Source organism: Patagioenas fasciata, chromosome 3 (assembly GCF_037038585.1).
Source record: "Patagioenas fasciata isolate bPatFas1 chromosome 3, bPatFas1.hap1, whole genome shotgun sequence".
NCBI lineage: Eukaryota > Metazoa > Chordata > Aves > Columbiformes > Columbidae > Patagioenas > Patagioenas fasciata.
This window is the reverse complement of record NC_092522.1, coordinates 84,064,922-84,086,055: the sequence shown is the minus strand read 5'-3', so window position 1 is coordinate 84,086,055 and position 21,134 is coordinate 84,064,922. Positions and strand designations below refer to the sequence as shown.

At 37.9% G+C, this 21,134-nt stretch overlaps 1 protein-coding gene across 3 annotated transcripts in view; it reads right to left on the bottom strand.

Moving 5' to 3' along the window:
• The window catches only part of MMS22L (MMS22 like, DNA repair protein), a 94,222-nt gene that overhangs the window by 22,849 nt on the left and 50,239 nt on the right, over positions 1-21,134 (bottom strand). For all 3 annotated transcript variants that reach the window (XM_065834255.2, XM_071806723.1, XM_071806722.1), the window contains one exon: positions 2,049-2,239. In XM_065834255.2, the coding sequence (XP_065690327.2) occupies positions 2,049-2,239 (191 nt within the window). The remainder of the gene's footprint in view (positions 1-2,048; positions 2,240-21,134) is intronic.

Below are 21,134 nucleotides of genomic sequence, written 5' to 3'. Positions count from 1 at the left end.
TTCCAGCCTCCAGCCACCACTTTTTCCCTTGTACACCTAAGTGTTACTGTGCTTTACAGGGTTGAGTTTTATTTATTTGCTTAGCTGTTTTTGCACACTTCTCGCAGTAAAAAACTCTATCTGGAAATAATTCACTAGTAAAAGCTGATACTTTCTATTTTTAGAATAGACTTTCTTGTACCCAGAGTTACTGTGTAAATAATGCACTATGGACAAGCTCATTCTTGAAAAAAAGGATCTTCATGTAGCAGTTGCAGATCTAGAAACTGGGAAAGTACTTTGTGCGGTTTTTGTTAATGAAGTTTATAACCTTTTGCTGTTTCTGTTAGGTCTACTGTGGAATCTATATCTAACACTACCAGCATAAAAATTATAGCACATTCTTTATGCTGCAAATGAAAAATGCATTTAAACTCAGGAAGAAAATGTAATTTGAAATGCTGAGCAGTTATTATGTTATAGGAAACGAGAGGCATCAAATGAGTCAGGAAAAATGACTTTGGAGGGCAATGAAATAAAGAGGCTCACTGGTTCCCAAATTCTCCAACCTAAATTAAATATAAATGTAATATAAACATATTAAAATAATTATTTCTAAAACTGCATGCATTGAGAAACTGACTTCAGATTAGATGGAAAAGGCTAGTTTTTAGACACAACAAAGAAACTATTTTAATTAATGGTGTAGAGAGACCACCCTGAGCTATGAAGGACTTCACATTTCCTTATGTGCCTCAGAATACAACAGGAGGTCACACAGAGTCCCGCTCTGCCTTCAGTGAGGAAGCAGTTTGTACCATCCTTCTTCCAGATTATCACATTGCTTTTGCAGCATCAGCAATAACGCAGGTAGGGGAGAAATGGGAGAGGGAAGGGACAACGTGAGTCCCAGGCTGTGTGCCTGGCAGAGGGAGCAGGAGAGCTGGGACAGCTGCAACCTCAGGGGTGAGGAGCAACTCCAGCGTGGGAAGAGGTCACCTTCCTCCGCAGCGCTGCGCAGCACGTCACTGTACAGCGGGTCACAAGTGTGCTCCCCTGCTTCTGAGCAGAGTTTATAATAGGTTGTTCTTCTTGCTATTTGACTGTGTTAATGTAAAATAAGGAGATGTGACGCTGTAGGACATGAATGAAAGTTTTGACATTAGCAACCTCATCCTTTGGTTTGTGCTGCTGTTGCCCACATAGGCTTCAGCAGCCTGAGCCCACGATCACTGCACACCACCGCCTTCATTAACACTCCCTACTAATTACTACAGATGCCAGGTTTTTAAACTTTCCTATTACTGACTCAGTGCTTCTGAGCTTGAACTTTATCTAATTCACATAATTTTATATTTCACTTCTCTAAATTGTAGTTAACCGGACACAAGATTTCATTGTAACTACAGAATACAATGCTAGCTACTGATGTTAAAGATCAAACTGGGATTTCTTTCTATTCACTGCCATGCCGACTCATTGCACGTGGAGTCTGTATACATATGGAATATTTTACTTCAAGGTTAAAACCCTTCAGTGTAAAGCAAGATAAATAATTAAAATGATTTATGAAATAGCTTTATAACCATGACCATAAAGGTTCAGCAAAAAATTAGCCATGTCATCAACTTTTGAAAACTGCCTTCAAATGTAAAATATTATTTAAGAAAAACTTATTTTGCATCACAACCATAACAAACAGTTCAACACAAAATTATAAACTTCTACCGAAAAATGTAAATTCTGGATATAGTGAAAGAAGGCATTCTCATTTATATTGTATAACACTGGAACATTGATTATAATCTGTAAATAGTAGGGAAAAGGAAGTCAGGCTTTTATAGTTTAAAATCCCTTTGGAGTCCTCAATCTGTTTATATTCTATCAAGTAATTCAACACTACAATATTTCTTCTTGTCAAAATATTTAGCATAGAATCTACTTTTCGCATTTATGCATACTTAAGTTAACACACAGGAGTAGAAATATCCCAAATACAAAATCCTTGTAAGTTTGTGACACAGAAAATAGCACCATAACCAGTAGCTGCAGGGAGGGTCAGTGCTCACCTGCAGCTGTATCAGCAAGCTGTGGGGAAGGTGGCATCTGCGACATTCTCTGGCTCTTCAAATAGGGAAAGAAATTTCTCCAGAGAGCGCTGGCGACAGCAAGGTGGTGCTCTTTAGCCGCTAATGGGAGCTGTGCGTCTTGGGCCGTGTGTCCCAGTCGAAGTCCCTGGCCTAAGCGTCTGTGCACGCTCCTAGGGAGGAACAAAAACACTGTTTACATTCAATAAATGAAAAATTCTCATCTTTTAAAAATGCATTTACAACTACTTTAAACTGTAGAGCCTGAGAACTGAAGGATCATTTTGTGCAATTAAAACCTTTATGCAGAGACATTATGCGTACCAGTTATTTGATGGATGAATGATGGCATATTAAGCACCATAAAGTTAATGTTAATTACTAATGTCAACCATTAATTATATGCTTTTTAATACGTCAGATCAAAATGAGAAATAGGCAGCTTTAAAATGAATATCTGCATTTTGCAACTGCCAGCATGACAAGCAAGTCTGCTTACAATCCAAAGCCAGATGCTTTTTTAACATTTTTGTCAGTAGGGTTTTTAGGATAGGGTTGTGTACAGCAAATAATGGCAAATGATTTTGATCAATTTTAAAGCTTCCTTCCGAAACCTATTTCTCATTTGTAAAACCTCACTAGGTACGAGTTTAGATAAAAGATTCATTTTATCCTGATGCGCTGCAGACAATGAGGTTTGACAGCAATGCCCACAGCTTTGTTAGTACAGTAAGGACAAAAGTTACCACTACACATAACTCCCATCTCTTCCTGAGACAATGTGGCATGAATTCAATAACGCACTCAATTTTCTTTGATTCCTCTAGTACCATTCCTGCTACTTAATCTAATTTGGAAGTTGTGACTTTCTAGAGGTTTAATAGAGATATGTCTGCAGGGAATCAATGTTCTCAGAGAAATGGGGGGGGTGGAAGCATTAATAAATTTGTCTGGTAGAGCAGGATAGGAGGCATTACTGCACTGGGCTGATCAACTAAATAACACGCTTATTAAAAACAATCTGTAGGAACGCACTATCATTCCTGTTCCTATTTATCTTCTGGTCAACTCAATTGAGATTGTGCATTAAAGCACAGGCAGCATTATTACATTTGCTTTATTAAATTCCATAAACAGCACTGTAAAGTCAGAGTCAAGATATTTATAAGATAATGGCAAACAGCAGAGGCATTAAGACTTGCCTTATCATTAACATTTGTAGACCATAATATTTTTTTTCTTAATTGCCATTCTCACAATAGCAAGTGTTTCACAAAACTCTTCCCCTAGATCTTTATTCTGGGCTCACCCTAATTTGAAATAAACTAAAACAAAGATAGAAAAAACTCCAGCCCCTAGTTTCCTTCTGGGAATGTAGGAAAATTATGAAAGAATTACACAACTCGCAGCACTCATTAGGACATCTGAAATGGAATAATCTTAAATAAAGAGTAGGCTGGCTGCAAGGCCTTCCCGTACTAGGGTTGGTATTAGAAGCGCATCTCATTATATCAAATTAGTATCCAAAAATTCTGCCTAACACATAATTTAAAACATAAAACATACTGGCTGTCAAAGGTAACGATACCTTATGCCTGCCTGCAGGCATCCATTAGTTTCAATAGGACAGACAGAGAATTGAGTACTAGCTACTTTTCAAATCGGGTACATTTAACACACATGGGAGGGTTCGTAATATTAGGAAGAATCAAGTATTTCTTTGAGAGATGGTGTGAGTCCAAACACAGGAAAAGAAGCCAGGAATTCTGAACCTGACATTTATTCCCACTGCAGCTTCACATAAATCATACAGCTTTTTGGTAGCCTGTTTCCCAGCCATGATATTTGGATAGTAAGACTGCTTACGCTTTCAGGATGCTGTGAAAACAATCAATGCTTAAGAAAGCAAGGATTATATTCAGTATATCAGTTGGTATTCTTACATATAAGGCATATTCTCCAAGTAAATATGATTGAAAAAGATGCAAGAGTAGCATTAAAAAGTCAAGCAATTCTTCTTTGGGATAACCCTCATTAAAAATGACAAAGAAAAGGGTACAGAAGTAGCCAGGGCTGGAGGACAAACAATGAAAAAGTAAAAAGCAGGGCAAAAGAATGAAGGTAAAAATACATTTTCACTCAATATAAAAACAAAAGAAAAAAGTTTAACAGTAAAACATAAAAAACTATTTTGGTTTATTGTGTTGAAAAAGGAAAGTACCATGCTTCACAGTGCATAGAATAAAACTTACAGGAACAAATTCTGCCTTACTTACATGCAGACTACACTGTAAAACTGCACAAAGACCTTTTTCTCTCCTCTAAATTACCTCTCCAAAGAAGGGTGCCTTGCATCTCCTTTAGCCATCTATGCAAAGTAGAAGGGTGCACAGACTTCCAAAGTAAGGTAATATATCTCTGTGTCAGTGGAAGGGCAACACGTACAAATCAGTATTTATGTTTATTCATAGTAACCTACACAAATGCTTGCAATAAGGTAAATGCTTAGAATCGATGGGGCATCAATATGTGCTGCAGCAGAAGTGTCCAGCTACTTCTACCAACAAGCAATTTTTTTTTAATTCCATAAAAATATGGATAAATACAGTTTTATTTTTTATTCAGGCTTCCACATTTTTGTAATGCTAGAGAAGTATACGACCAAACATCATTCAACTTCTGAAACTATATACATGTAGTCTTCCATCATTGTAAGAACCGTGGAACCACTGGTTGCCTCATTACAATGGTAATTACTTGGTGTGGTTTTTACTTGTTTTAAATTGTGCATTTCCTATTTCTGTAAAAAGGGGAGTGCTTTTTCATATTTTACTACCAGATCAAATAAACCGTGGGTTTGTAAATGAAGGGAATATTTGTGCTACTTGAATGAGGCTTGTCCTGGATGTATAGGTATAGCAGTAGCATGTGGGATTATTCTCTGTATCCTACACCTGGGTAAGGAATTGCAGCCGTTCATCTGGATGCATATATCGTAATCATGAACTATCCTTTTGCAAACATAAACCATGCCTTTGCAAATCTGGATTACTAAAATGGAGTGAAAATTTAGGTAAAGCTGGAGAGATGGAATCTAGACCTAATACAATGTCACTTAATTTGAACTACAAGGGTTCAGAACTCCCCAACACAACAAAAGACCTCTCTCCTCCTACCAGCATTGTAATGGACATATACCACCACCCTCAGGGGCTCCCAGACTGAAAAAATAGAGACTGCTGTCTTCACAGATATTACTCCCAGTTCTTCTGTTCCCAGACCATGCTAGGACAGCCACAACATCTACAGAACTCAGCTGTCCAGTATGGCCAAGATTAAGCTCAGGAAAGTCTTTGTCAAGGAAATAAATTACACTTTGATGTTGAAACAAATAAATAATTAAAACCCAACACTTGCAGGACCAACACCCTTGGATAAATCTAGGGAGACTAGGTAGAGGTGTATAAGTGGTTTAGATTGGATATTGGGAACAATACCCAGTAAGGGTTGTCAGGCATTGGAACAGGCTGCCCAGGGTAGTGGTAGAGTCACCAACCCTGGAGGGGTTTAAGAGACACGGACATGAGGTTCTTAGGGACATGGGTGAGTGCCACGGTTGGGTTAATGGTTGGACTCGATCTTGAGGGTCTCTTCTAACCAAAATGATTCTATGAGTCTATGATTCTAAGTGTTTCTAAAATGATAAATGGCTTTGATGTTTAGAATTTCAACTATTAACATCAGTTCTTTCAAGGAAGACTCAGGCAAAGGAAAACAAAACAGCATCATCACACTCAAATTCAAAGACAGGTAATAGGAACTTCGTGCTGTCTGTAGACCAATGCAACTTGATTAATACTTGAATTTGCAGTTTTCCCTTCCAAACATTATCCCGCTTTTTTCATTTCTAAGATTATCAATGCAGTTTCTCATTTTGATATTTTAGCAATAAATGCATCATGCCTTGGTTCTATTTTAATGTTGCCACAGGAGTGATAACGGCAACAGAAGCGACTGGGGGAAGTTGAGGCTTCTTCAGCTATGGGGCAGCTGTGAAGATTTCAGCATAAAGAACTGAAGAGATATGGAGACTGGCTGATGCAGGGAACCTCTTGGCCATAGTCTGGAGCACAAGTTGGCCGAGCTGCAGAGCTCTGCACTGAACACTTGGGTATCAGCATCTTCAGTAGGTGCGCTGACAGCACGCTCACAAGAATTTACAGTGCTAGAACATTTAGTTTGTGGCCTCAAAGTGCCTAAGCTGGATGCTGAACAGCTAAGGCCTGTGAAAACAGCCTTAGTGTCTCTGGGCACACAAGTTTAGGTACCAAGGGAACTTCAATAGTTAGAACAGTCACCTACCGACTTTCAGATGCTTCCACATTCAGGCTGTTTCTGTGAAACATGCATAAATGAAGGTGACTAAATTCTACCCAAGTCTGATTCAAATACCCAAGTCCTCTTTTAAATCTATTTCTAAACTCACAATTTCTTTTTTATATCCCTTCATTTAGCACCCAGTATTTTGAGACTGGTATGACTGCAGTAGTAACCAGACAGAAGTAGCAATCCTACCTCAAATCACAGTTTCTCAACTTTTTTTCCATAACTGCAATATACAGAGAAAATATCTGTCCTGGTTTGGCTGGGATAGAGTTAATTTTCTTCCTAGTAGCTGGTATAGGGCTGTGTTTTAGATTTAGACAATGCAATACAATATTATCAAGAATTAACATGCCTCCATCAGCTCAGTATTTATTGAATCATGTTTCAGTGTTCTTGCTCCAGTTTAATTTGCTTCAATAATCCACAACAGCCTGCGTGTTTAAATGTTTACTGCTGAAAGGATGACGGAATAATATGCCTGGTTATGTATGTATGTGACGAGGTAGGGAGGGCTAACTAGGGAAGAGTGACACTCTTCACAACTGCGACATCCAAGATTTTTATCCAATGCTTTAATTCATTCATTTGTATTTAATTTTTTTATAGCACAGACTTGCACAAAATCATACATGTCAGTGTTACAACCTGCCTTCATCAGGCACAACAATGTGAAGCATATGCAAAGTGACATCTTGAATGTTGGATGAGATCCAAAGGGATAAAAGGATGTAATAGTTAAAAAGCAAGGCACAAACAGGTCTCAGACTCCTGAATCAGAATTCCCAGACTGCTCACTTTAGCAGATCACCCTCTTTTGACCAGGAAGTCCCCTAGGTGCCTGCAGTTCAGCTACACAAATGCCTTGAGCTGAGCATCTAACCTACAACTCTGTCTACTGGGGCCCAGATATCATGACTAATCTACACCAAAACCAGCAGGCTGCAGAAGGTGTGGCAGTAGTTACCTTCATTTTAAAACCTGGAATACACTTTCTTCATATATAACAACAGCCTTAGGGTAGAGGGCACCTGGGTCTAGTTTTGATAGACCGGTTTTGAGATAGGGCTCTGCTCTTTGATTGAGAGTTCTATATTAAGTCAATCATTGGGTAAAAATACAAAATCTCAGAACAAGAAATAAGACCCATAAAATGCTTCCCCCTCAGTATTATGTCCTAACCACTTAGCAACAGATATTTAATCAGACTGTTGTTTGCTTTTTAAAAAACAAGGACCCCAAACTAACATGTTTAAGTACGCATCTTCAGTAGTGGGACTCCATAATGCTTTCAAGCACACAGATTTCTGTTCTTCATGAGATCGAATCCGACATCTCTGGACTAACCAGACACAGTGGATGCAATCCTTCATATTTTCTGTAGGCTAGCCATAGACAAGGTTGCACATAGGAGGCAAGAGTGGTATATTTTACAAGATACACATGCTGTACCTGCCAAACGAGTTGCTGCTCATCAGGACCTGTTACTGTAAGGCCATCAGACCACTGTGTCTCAGAAGACTCCTACACCATCTGAGTGCAGGAGTCTTCCAAGTTCTGGTATTTTCCTAGCTCATCTGAACAGAGCTGTCAGGCCCACAGATGCCGGCAGTGCTCAGGAGTAAAAGGTCCAAAGAGGTCTAAATCACCATAATACTCTAGGACAGAGGAGACTTATTTATATGTGTGTGTGTAGAAATATACAGAGATAATTAAAATACCAGGGCATCTAGCTTAGGTTGTAAAAGACATACACAGACATTAGAGCAGCATCTCAGTTACGACAGCTTCTCTGTAAAACCTTAGCTAATCATCGCTAAAAGATACCCCACCTTCCTTCACCCAAAAATCCTAATCATACTGTTTTCTGTTTTTATCCACATGCACAGCAGGAAAACATTGCCCCTAAACATCCTAAAACATATTTTGCATTATTTTGCATTATGTTCCCTTAATTGAAAAATGCCTATTAACAAAATAAAAAAGGCTACAGATCCTTTCAATTTACCACAATTGCTGCTTGAGTAGAAGCAGATCACATATGCTTTCCTATTGAAGATACAGTAGGTTTAAACGGAGCCATTCCAATTCTTTCATTGATGGTATAAATCTTCAAATCTCAGTGGAAGAGCCTAGTATATTCCTATTGTTAGAGGATCATTGATAGAACAGACTCAACAGTTAAGAAGCTTCTAATGTGACAATTTATACAAGCAGAGTAATTAAAGTATATTAGAAACCCAGATAATCTCCTCCAATCAAACCAAGGAAGGGCAGCCCATGGGCATTCAAATCACGCATTGCAATTCAGCTCAGGGTCACCTTCCCTAGTTAAATAATATCAACAGAAAATACCTTAAACTAAATGACCCTTACTCCTTACTATTCAGGAAATCACATAAAGCTCTTTGATGATACAAATATTTTTAAGAATGGTTAATGATTTTAAACAACTACTTTTTTTCCTTTTAGTGATTTGAAGACTAAAGTGAAGTTTAATTCCTTGGACATTATTTGGGATATTCACTAAAATATACAAAAGAGTGGGGAAAATGTGAAATCCTTTTAAATATTACAATGGAAATGCAGCAGCAGCAATATTTTCTCACGTTATCACACTGTGCATTGGTACATACGATGCAAGTTGTCAGTAATTAATAATTATAGTATCAACAGCTAAGGAATGTAGCTCTTGAGATTTTAATATTCTCACAAGGTATTATATTTTTTTACTATTTCTGTTTGGGTTGGTTTGTTTGCTTAATGCATCTTCTACAAGTCTATCAACTGCACAATTAAAAGCACTTGATTACATTTTGACATAAAATAAAAAGTAAATAAAAACCAGCACTCTTTATAAAGCTTTCCAGGTTTAAAGTTATATTAAAAAAATAAACACCAGACAAAAAGCCCAAAACATAACCATTGCAACTGACCCCATAAGTAAAAATGCAAAACACGAGTTATTCAAATTTAAAGTCAATGTTACTAATTATTATTATTTTTTTTTAAACAACAGATACTGTAATAGCTTGGCAGCTACTTCAATAGAGAAATTCACTTCAAGAAATGAACACAGTGTAGAAAAATAGTGAACTGAAAGCCTCAGGTTTTAAAAGTCTTCTTTTCCACAGCAATAGGGAAACAACAATATATTACGTTGAAATATACAACCAGCAAAGCTACCTCTCATTGCTTGATCAATTTTCACAATCCAAGAATCATTAAAATTAGTAAAAGCAACCATACACTAACCAATTTCAAAGTCTTCAAACGAAGCATTCAAAGTAAGAGATGTTAGTTGTCAAGCTGCAGCATCTCTGAACACAGTCATCCCTTGAAATGTTAAATATATTCATTTGTTTGGATACTATCTTCTGGACTTTTAGAAAAAAGTATCACATAAGAGTGACAAAGACAACTCAATATCCAGGTGTAATTCACATACACTCCTTTAGGTGTTTTCTACTGGAGAGCAAAAGTTGCACAAAGGCCAAGGCAGTAGTAGAGTGAGTGCTCCCACCCTTTACTGGAGAGCAGCAAAAGTTCCCAGGACACCACCACCAGACTCAATAGAGACAAGAGGATCAAGAAGTCCATTTTAAAACACATGGAGTTGCAGGAAGAAATGTGCAAATCCTTCAAATAGAAGAGTAGACAGACAGCAACTGCAGAAAAGTTTAACTCAGAAAGAAGAAAACCAGAAATGGAGTGACCTGCAAGCACAGCCAGCTCTCCATCCTCATATCACTTCTTTCATCTCATTCTTCATGCAGCAACCTTTTCCCCGTGCACTACTACATGGCAGAAGAGAGATTGGGAACTTGTTATGATCAGCCTGTCCTGTCCTTCTGACTCTCCCAGGTGACTGTGGATGCAGTGAGACTTGCAATGATGATCCAAGCCAAAGAGATGCAATAATCGTGACATGCAAGTGAAAGCTGTCATATAAACACTTGCAAGAATCTTCTACCAGTTGCTTGGTGAAGGTCTTAAATATAAGGAGAAATGGGCCAGCCATCTATCCAAAACACTTCTTATTAAATTACAAGAAACAGCAAGTATTTGGAAAAGAAGCAGCATACATTAAAATAATGGACAAAGAAAAAGGAAATGAAGCTTGAACTTTGCTGGCTGTATTCCCTTTACCTTGAAGAGAGACAAAGTGTCACCAAAATTGTGATTCTACAATGTTCAATACTGAAGAAGAGGCACTAAGTTTCCATGATTTTCTATGCATTTAACTTTACATTTTAGAGGAAAGCTGTTCATTAATATGCTTGCATTCATCACAGATACAACATGTTGACACATTGCTGCTTCGATTTACTGCTATGTAGGTAATACTGTTTTTTATTTTTAGATGTGAAATACCAGGAAATGTTTTTCTTAATTACTCCAAAATGTTATTGTGGGTTTCTTTTAGAACACTAATATTTTCCCAAAGCATCCACACTTTTGTAAGCAATCAAACAGCTTAACAGCCCCTTAATTAACTACTATTGTTTTGCTCATTTTTTAATGGTTAGACTTGGGTATATACTCAGGTTAAGAAATGTCCAAGGCAACATTCTGCAGGACCACACTAATAAAAAAAAAAAAAAGTTATCTGCACATCAAAGAGCTCATCTCCTGATATCAAAGAGATCACCTCATTTTCACTGGGATGGAAAGTGTTAATGCTGTGATAAAAGGTTTTCAACTGCAGTTGAATCATGTGAAGATTATCAATACAGCAGCAATGTACAAAGGGGCTTCAGCAAGGTTACCAAGTTTAATATAATCCTCTCTATAGCTAAGCACAGTAATAGAGAACCCTGTGTTCACCGTGACAGCATGTTGTGTGTGCGCTCAGTAATACTCTTAAAATATACCAAGAGAACACGAAATCCCCAACATCTTTATTATGCTCAAAGACAAAGATATTAACGGGAACAGACATACAACGCTAAAACACCAAGGTAGAGAAGAGCCAAACATTCAGGGCTGCAGAATATCAGCACTTTCTCCTTAACCCTTCTCAAAGGGTTTAACTACATCATGAAAAGACAAGTTGTTATGACCATAATTTAAATGCAAGTAACAAAGCTCCAGCCTGCTTTGGGTAGGTCTGCTGGGAGGGAATATTACATCTGCTTCAGCCACCCAGGCAAATTCGTGCCAGTTGTCTTCTCCTGACCACATTTAACTAAGATACGGTTGCAAAAGCAGCAAAGACAACACAATCTGCGCTAATTCAGTGCAACCAGTTCACATTTCAGCTTGTGGAACAGTCATGAGAAAAAAAAAAAGAGAACTAATTTGAGCTCAACTGCAATTTTCCTTTATTACCTTCACTGGTATTCAGTCAAGTTAGCTTCTTCTCTGTATTTACACAGGCATATGCTAAGATCAGTTTTCTTCATCTCTTTACTGCAAAACTGGAACACACACACACACACACACACACACACACAGACTGACTCTCTGCTGTCCCAGGACAGTCGGCCCAGGTCCTCACTTCAGCAGGAGGGCTCAGGTGGTCACAGATCCCAACTGAGCACCCTGGGCTGGATTCTGCACTGGTCAAAGCACTGGGAATCATCTTGTTGCTTTGAACAGGTAAGTCAGAGCGCAGTTCTTTCCAGGAACAGCACAGAAAAAGCAAAGAGTTAAAAAGACATTTAATTTGCCTGATCGGGCTTTCTGCATAGATCAGATTCAGAATTTTTTTAAACCTCTGTTAGAGCAAATAGAGAAAAAAGATGGACAGAGCGCATTTGAAACTGATACTATCCTAAGCTGTTTTTTCCCCTTTTTTAGTTCACATACATGCAAAAAACCCACCTAAACCGAACTTAATGTTTCTAAATCACTATTATTTCACAAAACACAAACTAGCTCCATTTCAATTCTTTAAAGCCTTATAATGAATAGCAATCTTTCTAACATTCTGACATTACAATTACTTTTGATCAAAGATAAAACTCTCCAACAAATTCCTATACCACATGCAAGACTCCAGAACAGTGAACGTGTCTCAGCCTCTTGTGCGCTGTTTCACAAGGGTCTCTCAGAGCTGCCAGTGAGCTGTGAGCCTCACGTGATGAGAGTTTAAAACAAAACCACAAAACACGCTTTTCCACCATTGATGGGAGACAGGAAGGGTTTGCAGGAGTCACTGGAGGCTCTGTGATCAGTCCTGACCATGAAACACTTCACCCCTCAGTTTTTAGGGTTTTGTTCATTTATTTTGTTTTAAAGAAACGTTACATTGTATACGCAAGATTTTTTTTTTTTTTGAAACAGAGAAATCATAATTACATTTCTGTAACTTTATAGGGACTTTTTAAAAAAAATACGCTTTGTGGGTTTTTGTTGTTGTTTTTTCAATTAAGAGCTAGAGTCATAGAAAAATCTAAATTGGAAGGGGCCTCTAGAGGTCATCTGGTCCAAGCCCTGCTCAAAGCAATGCCAGTCCTGAATAACCCCAAGCAGGAAAATTTTACAAAATGACCAAAAACTTGTTCCAATGTTTGATTACTCTGTCAAAATTTTATCCTTAGAGCTAATAAAAACCTCTTTCATCATAATTTCAGTCCATTGCTTCCTACCACTGAACACCTCTGTGAAGGGTCTGATTCCATCTTATCTATAACCCGATGTTAGATTATTGCACAAAACAACAAAATGCCTTCCCCCCCACCTCCTATCCAAGTCTGTTTTTTTCTAAGGATGAACAAACTCAGATTTCTCTGCCTCCCCTCACAGGGCATGTGCTCCAGACCCCATATGATATCAGCGGTCCTCTGCTGGACTTAAATCACTTTTTCAGTGTTTTTCTTGTAGTGGAAACCCAATATGCTGCTTACTTATACAACATAATTTACTTGAAACACATTCTTCTAGAGCACCAGGAGGGCAATGAAGTGTAGTTGTCTATAGCTAAACAATAACCCAGACTCTGATGCAAGAAATTTTCTGAATTTTTACAAGCTAAGGCTTTTTTATCAATTCCTTACTGTCTTTTGTTTGCAAAAAAATTCCATGAGAAATGATAACTATTCAGTGTGACTGGAATGTCAATCAACTGGTTCTGAAAGGCCAATACTGAAACCTGCTTTTAAGTATAATAATTTCCAAAATCCTTCCTTTAGCTCGTCCATGGGACTCCAATATCAGTATAACACCAGTTGACAGAGAATTATAGTGATGGGACAAGTTCATATCTTCTCTAAGCTACTGTTTACTTTTTAAAAAAAGTAATTTTTCACACAGTAAAGATATCTTAAAAAAAATAAGCTTAACAGGTTGACCTAAACAGATGACTTTTTACAATTCATAATCCAGTAGTTTAACAGACTCCTCACACTGGGGAACAGACACCCACATACTGTATTAAAGTGGATATCTGTTTAACTTCACCATGTTTCATACAAACAGATCAGAAGCATATCCATCACTTTGGAAAAGCTTACAATTTGAGAGATGTGATGGTAAATTTATGGGCATGTAAAGATCATTAAAATTCTTCTTAGCCACTCTGTGGGGAAAAATATTTCTATATCTATATATTTTCAAAATTTGGCAAATTGCTTGAAACAAATTCACTGAGGTCAACTTCATCACATCTCTCAGATGTGTTTGTTTACCTCGCACAGATTTAGAAAAGCAGTTTCTGTCATTGAACTTGTTCTCACACGAACTCAAGTACCAAGACGACAGATTGGCAGAATAGCCATCCAGGCTGCAGAAATTCAAATGTTGAGTTGGTGTCATCTCAGCTGAAATTTCCTGATCTAAACAGGAAATGTGAAACGGACTCCGAGAATAACTACCTAAAGTATGGAGGGCAGGTAAAGGAACGGTATCAAAATACAAACCCCAAACACTGAAAACAAGCAAACTATTAGTACTACTACCCACAGTTCTCCTCAGACATCCAGAATATAATTTCCAGTAACACACCTGTCCTGCCATTACAGGTGTAACGCTTTGTTATTACCATGCCATTCTTATTTTTCAGGTGGGAAGCCTGAGAAAATACTTCCAAACTTTCTACATTTCTCTTAATTTAAAAGAAGACTGTAACAAAGAGAGGAACTGTCGTTCAAATTTTTTTTTTCATTTTTAAAACAAAACTCTCTTGCTCCAGCTCCTCTAGATGCCTTTGCAGAAAATCAAAAAACTAAATGCATATGGATACTCTCTAGCAACCTGCTGGGAGTCATATACTATAAGTGGCTTAGGAAAAATCTCTCTCCAAGAGAGAAACAGATTTTAGAAGGCAGGTAAACCTGTACACAAGATAATGAAGTAACTTGTTTCCAAATTCCAAAACAAAGTATTTTATTTCCTTCCTGAAAAATCAATTTTGTTCTTTACGGAGTATCCACTGTGTTAAAGGATGCTGTTCGTGTAATACATCTTTTCAGTGGAGGAGATTACTTTAGGTACAGAACATCCCCTGCTAACATTGTTCGCAACATCTGGTAATACAGACAGTAGAGCTAATTTTCTGTCATCCAGGAAGAACAGTAGGCTTGCTAAACTTTTATCATCATCCCCTCTGAAACACAGTAAAAATCACTGTTAGAACTGATAGTTTATTAGATCAAAGCTGCCATCAACAATGTCAATTCTGCCTGGTCGTGTTAACAGGAAAATGTTTTACGAGTTCTACCACCGGGCATCCATTTAACTTCCAGCACCAGCTATGGTGTAAAACCGAGCACATAATTTATTTGGTGACCTGCGTGTGTGGGAAGCATTATCCAAGCAAAACTTCTCACAGTCTGACAAAGTGCTTTGATTTGCACTGTTCAGATGATTGAACAAAGAGACTTTAAGCAATCACCAACAATAGCTTTTATCTCCAAATGTGCCAAAAATGTAATACTGCACAAGAACAACCTATTGCTTTAAGGTCAGGTTTAATAAAATACAAGCAAAAGGGTAAATATGACATTTTAAACTTGTACACATCTTGTCCATTAGGCTTAAGTATTACTAAAGCTCACATTTATCTTAACCATAATTTTTAGCAATTTCCCCACACAACACTCATAATGCCTCCATGGTAGCCACAGTAACGTTTTTGCTTACATATAGCTTAAAATACACATTTGTTCCAATTAAGATAAATGAAAAGGAAATAACCATTCATAATTCCTCAATTTACTGCCATCTTTTCTGATAGTATTCAACAGTCTTCAAAACAGTTTCTAGTTTAAGTCTTTCACATGCAGTTGATGACAGATGGGTATGTCACCACATTGTCTTCCCTGCATCACAGCAGAACTGATTTAATTACTCTCGATGATATGCATAGTATACAAAATACAGGTATCTAATCAATTCCCACATAATTCCAACAATGCAGATTTAATAACTTACTGGCTACTACTCTGCAAGGCTTCCTAGAGTTTAATCTATTCTTTCCCTATACTATAAAGAACATCTGATTTGTAATAATCTGACACATGCCACAATGTCTTCCAAAATAAAGTCACCTCAAACAGGAAACATGGTCAATGAAATAGTTTTATATCTAATATTCCATGGTATTTCATATCAAAACAGAATGGGATGTTGTTTAAAAACTTGTAGCACATACTTTTTTTAAAAACATTCTGCTCCTATGGGCCTATTTGATACTTTAAAAAATTCCTTAAAATGTAATCCATATTCAGTGTGCCAATTTTTTTCTTTTTTTTTTTGGGGGGGGCGGAGGGGGAAAGGATGGGGGAGCAAATGCTAAAGGCATTTTCTGATATTTTTACATAAAGTCCACCACAGCATGAGCCTTGGGACACCCACCAGCTCCTGCTACAGTCTGCCTACATTCAGCATGTCACGTCCTTGCTACACAGCATCACCTACCACAGGCAGATGACACAATGTTAATAATGTCAGAAATAACCGTGTAAAGTTCTCTGTGCAGCTGCTGAAAGAATTCAGAGACCTCGTAAGACACACCGAGTTAAATGTTTAAGCTCTTTTTCCGATTTTGCTCTTCAAAACCTTAAACTAGAAAATCCCTAGAGTGAAAAGTCAGAGAAAGGCTGCAATCCCTTCTAGGGTTAAAAGATGCTTTTGTAAGATTTTTAGGTCAGATTAACCTTTTGCTCACAATAGGGGCTGGTTATTGGTTTTATTTTTTTACTGCCTTTAACACAGGTATAAAAATCAATACGAAGCGAGACAAAGGGCTCTGGAGGCCCTGGCTACACCAGCTTTTGGTTTGGCTCATGCACAATCCTACAACATGCTGAGGCTGGGAAGGATTAGCCTGCTTGTGTTGAGTAAACCGATGATACTCAATAAACAGTTTCTGTTGTAAACCCCTTAGGACGTGCAAAGCCACACTAGTTGGCATTAGACCAGATAAGCTGCCGAACCAGCTGTAATCTCATTTAGACCTGAGCTGATCCTCCTGTCCTTTCATTCCGCAGGATCAAAGCAAACCACTGAGGAGGCAGCTGTATTATAGCGGCAGCGCTTGCTGGATGCGGCAAACATTTCATAAATTCCTCTCCTTGAAGCAAGCCTGCACATAATCTACCCAGAGCCAGTTCAATCAATGGATTTCTGAATTCATTAGTCTTATTATTACAGGATAACTGTTTTCTCCACATGGTGTGGTAGTTGTTGCAAGCCAACTTTGCAAAACAGCTCTTACTGCTGACCATTTCTTTCTGGTAATGTGACTTCGCATTTTTGCTGTGCCACATGAAAATGATTTAAGCCACTTCAATGCAGTATTTTTTTTAAAGACTGGAAATAAAACCAATTCACGAATATTCAAGTAGGAAGCACTGAAATATAGCAAATTCTTCCAAGCATAATTACTGGCTACCTGTGCACATTGCTTCCATGCATCAGTAATAATGACCAATGTTTTTTGAGCTCAATGACAGCAAATGATAATAGCTAAAGCAGAGATTTTATCATTGCAGTAGCATAAATACAGACTAAAATTACAGATGTGAGAGGAATCATTCCAAGAAAAAGATTTCTATTTGCTTTTTACTCTTGGTGTTCTCCGGAATTAAAAAGAAGAAATATTTTCATTGTTAAGGAAATTAACAGCACAACTTAAAAAGCAGAAAACCACAAATGCAACAGGTCATTTTAAACTAAGCAAAAATGAAATCCAAGACACTGGCTCAAATAAGACTTGAGGGTGCAGCTTTTGATTTCTGTACAACCCTCGGAGTTTCCACTGTGCAATTACAGCTAAAACATTTTATAGTGTAACCTTAAGAGCTTTAGAAGAACAAAGTGTAATTCAGAGAAAGTGTCAAATGCTCCATTTCCCATCAGTGAAGTTTGCAATAACACATTCACAGATAAAGTAAAGTTAGATTTGTAACTTACATTGGAATAGGGAAATACTATTAAAATATTTTTTAGTCCTTTGATTAGCTAATCGTATTAATTGTTAATGTAAAGACCTAAGTTTTCTGGTGCAGTTGCATTAAAAAAAAAAGGGATGGAAGAAAAATTCTGCAGTTCAGCAGTGATTTCTGGGTCACATACAAGTAACATTAGTGGTTCTTGGATCACTCCTTGAAGAACAAACAGTAGCCTAAGTTTGGTCAGATGAATAGGGGAGGCCAGGTTACCCTTATAATTAAGACAAAAATAGCAGTGTTTGTGCGTTATTGTTATTTGCAGCCAGTATAAATAGACAATACATTCGTGCACACAAACCGAAAAAATGAAGGATCCCTCATAGAGAACTGCTCTGAGTTTACAGAGCACAAGAGAAATATTTGCATCATCTTTGCACATACATCTTAACCTACACTACACACATCTACTGGACCTCTGTATCTGGCTGTTAATATTTTTAATAATGCCCTTGTAATAGAAAGCTTCAATGAAGTAAAATAAAATCAGATATTCAACACATGCAAATGATTTTTATTAGATTACAGAGATGAGTTTAGTATGAAACTTTTGTTAAACACTAAAGCACAGATGTGCATGTCATAGGCAGCTGGCAAAGATGAACACAAGGTGTTTGCACCTATGGTCTACAGATGTGTAGAAAACCCCAGCACACATCTCTTCCTCAATCACTTAGAAACCATCTGATGTGTTAGCTAATGATTCCCCTCTCTCCACTTCATTCTTCAGACATAAAGGGGTCCCATTTAACATAATCACTTAATAACAGCAAAGTGATGGGTATCAGAACCCTAATTCTTGTAATATTTGCAAAATCCAGCTCTTTGTAATAATAATAACACCATGATAGCAAACTGTAAAACTGTGTAATTATACTTTAATTGTATTGTGAGGCATGCATTAATCACAAAGTTTAAGTACCAAGGATGGAATTATAATAATTCTGTAAAACAAATTTAAGCTAGCTAAGTAGGTCAGAACCACTAGCATGCAACAGGAGACCTCTGGGAATTTATCAGTTAATGGCTATTTATGTGCAAATGAGTGCCCTCCAACCCTCCCAAATCCTGTGTAGCTGAAGGGTATTTCTGTTAACCAGGAGCATGCTTAACTGCTGAGGCATAAATTAAACCATTTATTGGAATGATTTTAATTCTTCTCTCCCCCCACCCACTCTTACAACTCCCTCCACCCTCACCAGCAGCACAATTTACAGTATTAATTTACATGGAGATAGGATTGCTGTAGAGTTTTCAGAAATTACTCTGTTTCAAGGAAGAGGAAGAAAAAGAGGGGGGGGAAAGAGCAATATAAAAACTTTCAGTAGGAGACAGTCGCAACAGTATACTTAATCTTCAAACCTTCCAGAGGGCAGGTTGAGTTATTAGAAATTCCAGAGGTTCAGTATCACAGCCGTGCAGTGGAAACCCTTTCATAATGAACTCTAATGAAGGGAAATTCTGTTTTATGTCCTCACGTTCTAAACTTGAAGACAACGAAGCTCAAGGAGGACTGCATTAACTGTATTTCCTTTCACAATGCTCAGACTGTACACATATCAAAGGTCTTTCGAGAAAGAAAAAGATTTCTTGGCTGCAGGAAAACACACCTTAAATTTTGCAGTTTGACTTGGAAAAAACTAGTTATTTTTGATGTCTTAGGAAAACTGATACCTTTACAAAATACCCAGAATCAAGAGGCATTGAATTTTCACTATGATGTAAAACGGGGATGATTTACAGACAATATAAATAATTTCTCACCACTTATAATCATAGCAGTAATTCAGTACAGCAAGGTAATGCAAGCATAACCTCAAGATTCACTTTTAGGCTTATATTTTCACATGTTTGGGGTTTCTTTTTACTAAGCACACGCACAAATTTTCTTGCAAAGCCTAGGGTCCCAAAATAATAAAACAGTAAAAGTTTGATTATGCCAACATCAATTAACCATAGCTCCCTGTTACCCTAAACAGGGTCACATCTCCCCATCGTCTAATAATTACATTGTAAAATCCCTTGATTGCCTGAATATCTTCAATTTCCATACGACATTTAGATAATCATGGCTGTGCTATAGTTAATTATTATTTAACAGGTGATCACAGTGCTTTACTTTCTGATATCTTTGCACTTAAACCAAAACTCCACGTAACTTTAACACACTTAATGTGTACACACATAACATTTCCTCCCCAAATCAAGCTGCTGTGCAACACCCCTGAATATATAGGTGTGGTGTGAATCAGTGGAATTCCCTGGGAGGAAACCTTCAGCAGCTTTAAAGTATTTTAGGTAGGTAGGCGGAACACATACTGAAGTATTTTCAAATGCACACCACCAATAGCTAATCAACATATTCCTGTCCAAGAAAACAAAGAATGCCAATGAAAATATTTGCTTTAATCGTCACAGTTGACTCTTTGCAAGGAAAGCAAGTCCGCAAAAAGCAGTAAGCAAAAACTCCTTGTCCTGGCAAGCACACACGTACTTGCCCGCTCCTCCCTTCTCCTGGCCCTCAACAAAAGCCGAGGCATGTCCCTGCTGCAGCGACCGCCCCGCTGTGCGCACAATGGCCGCCGAGGCCGCGTGTCCCTGCTCTGCCGTGCAGAGAACCACAAGGTTTCCGCTTAATGTGCATTTGCAAGCACGCACATTAAATCAGAGACTTCAGACCATTCTTTCATAACAGCCAGAAGTCAATAAACACACCCAACTATTTGACAAAGTTCACTCATATTTTCAGAAAGAACTAGCACATCTGTGTTACCGGAGCCTCTGACAAGCCTGGGGTTACCTCGTCATTCCCTGGAGTGAGGGGCTGCAGCCTTGATTATGTCTGTACCTTCCACCCATTGGCAGGGTCTCAGCATTGCCCTAAGGCTTTAATTAACCCCAATTAGGGATACACAGGGCCTTCTCATTGTGAAAAAAAGCGAGAGAACACATGGTACCTTCAGTGTGTCAAAGAACTAAGTAAAACACAAGCTGCTTTTACTTTTCTCTACTTGTTCCTCCCAGCAACACTGTCAGGAAGGGACTCCCAGAAGGACATAAGATGATGCACGATGTACATGTTGCGAAGTATGCTCTACTCTGTACATTTTGTTTGCAGGGAGGATAGCGTGGCCTACTGTTTTAAGCTCATTTTTCACACTGGGCACATTTTCGCTGTCTCTGGTTCAGTACCACTGAAAAGAAAGCGGGAGCATTTAGACATTGGCAATTAATGGCACCTGGACTTGCTCCAAGCCAAATAAAATGTGACAATACACATTAATATGCCCTA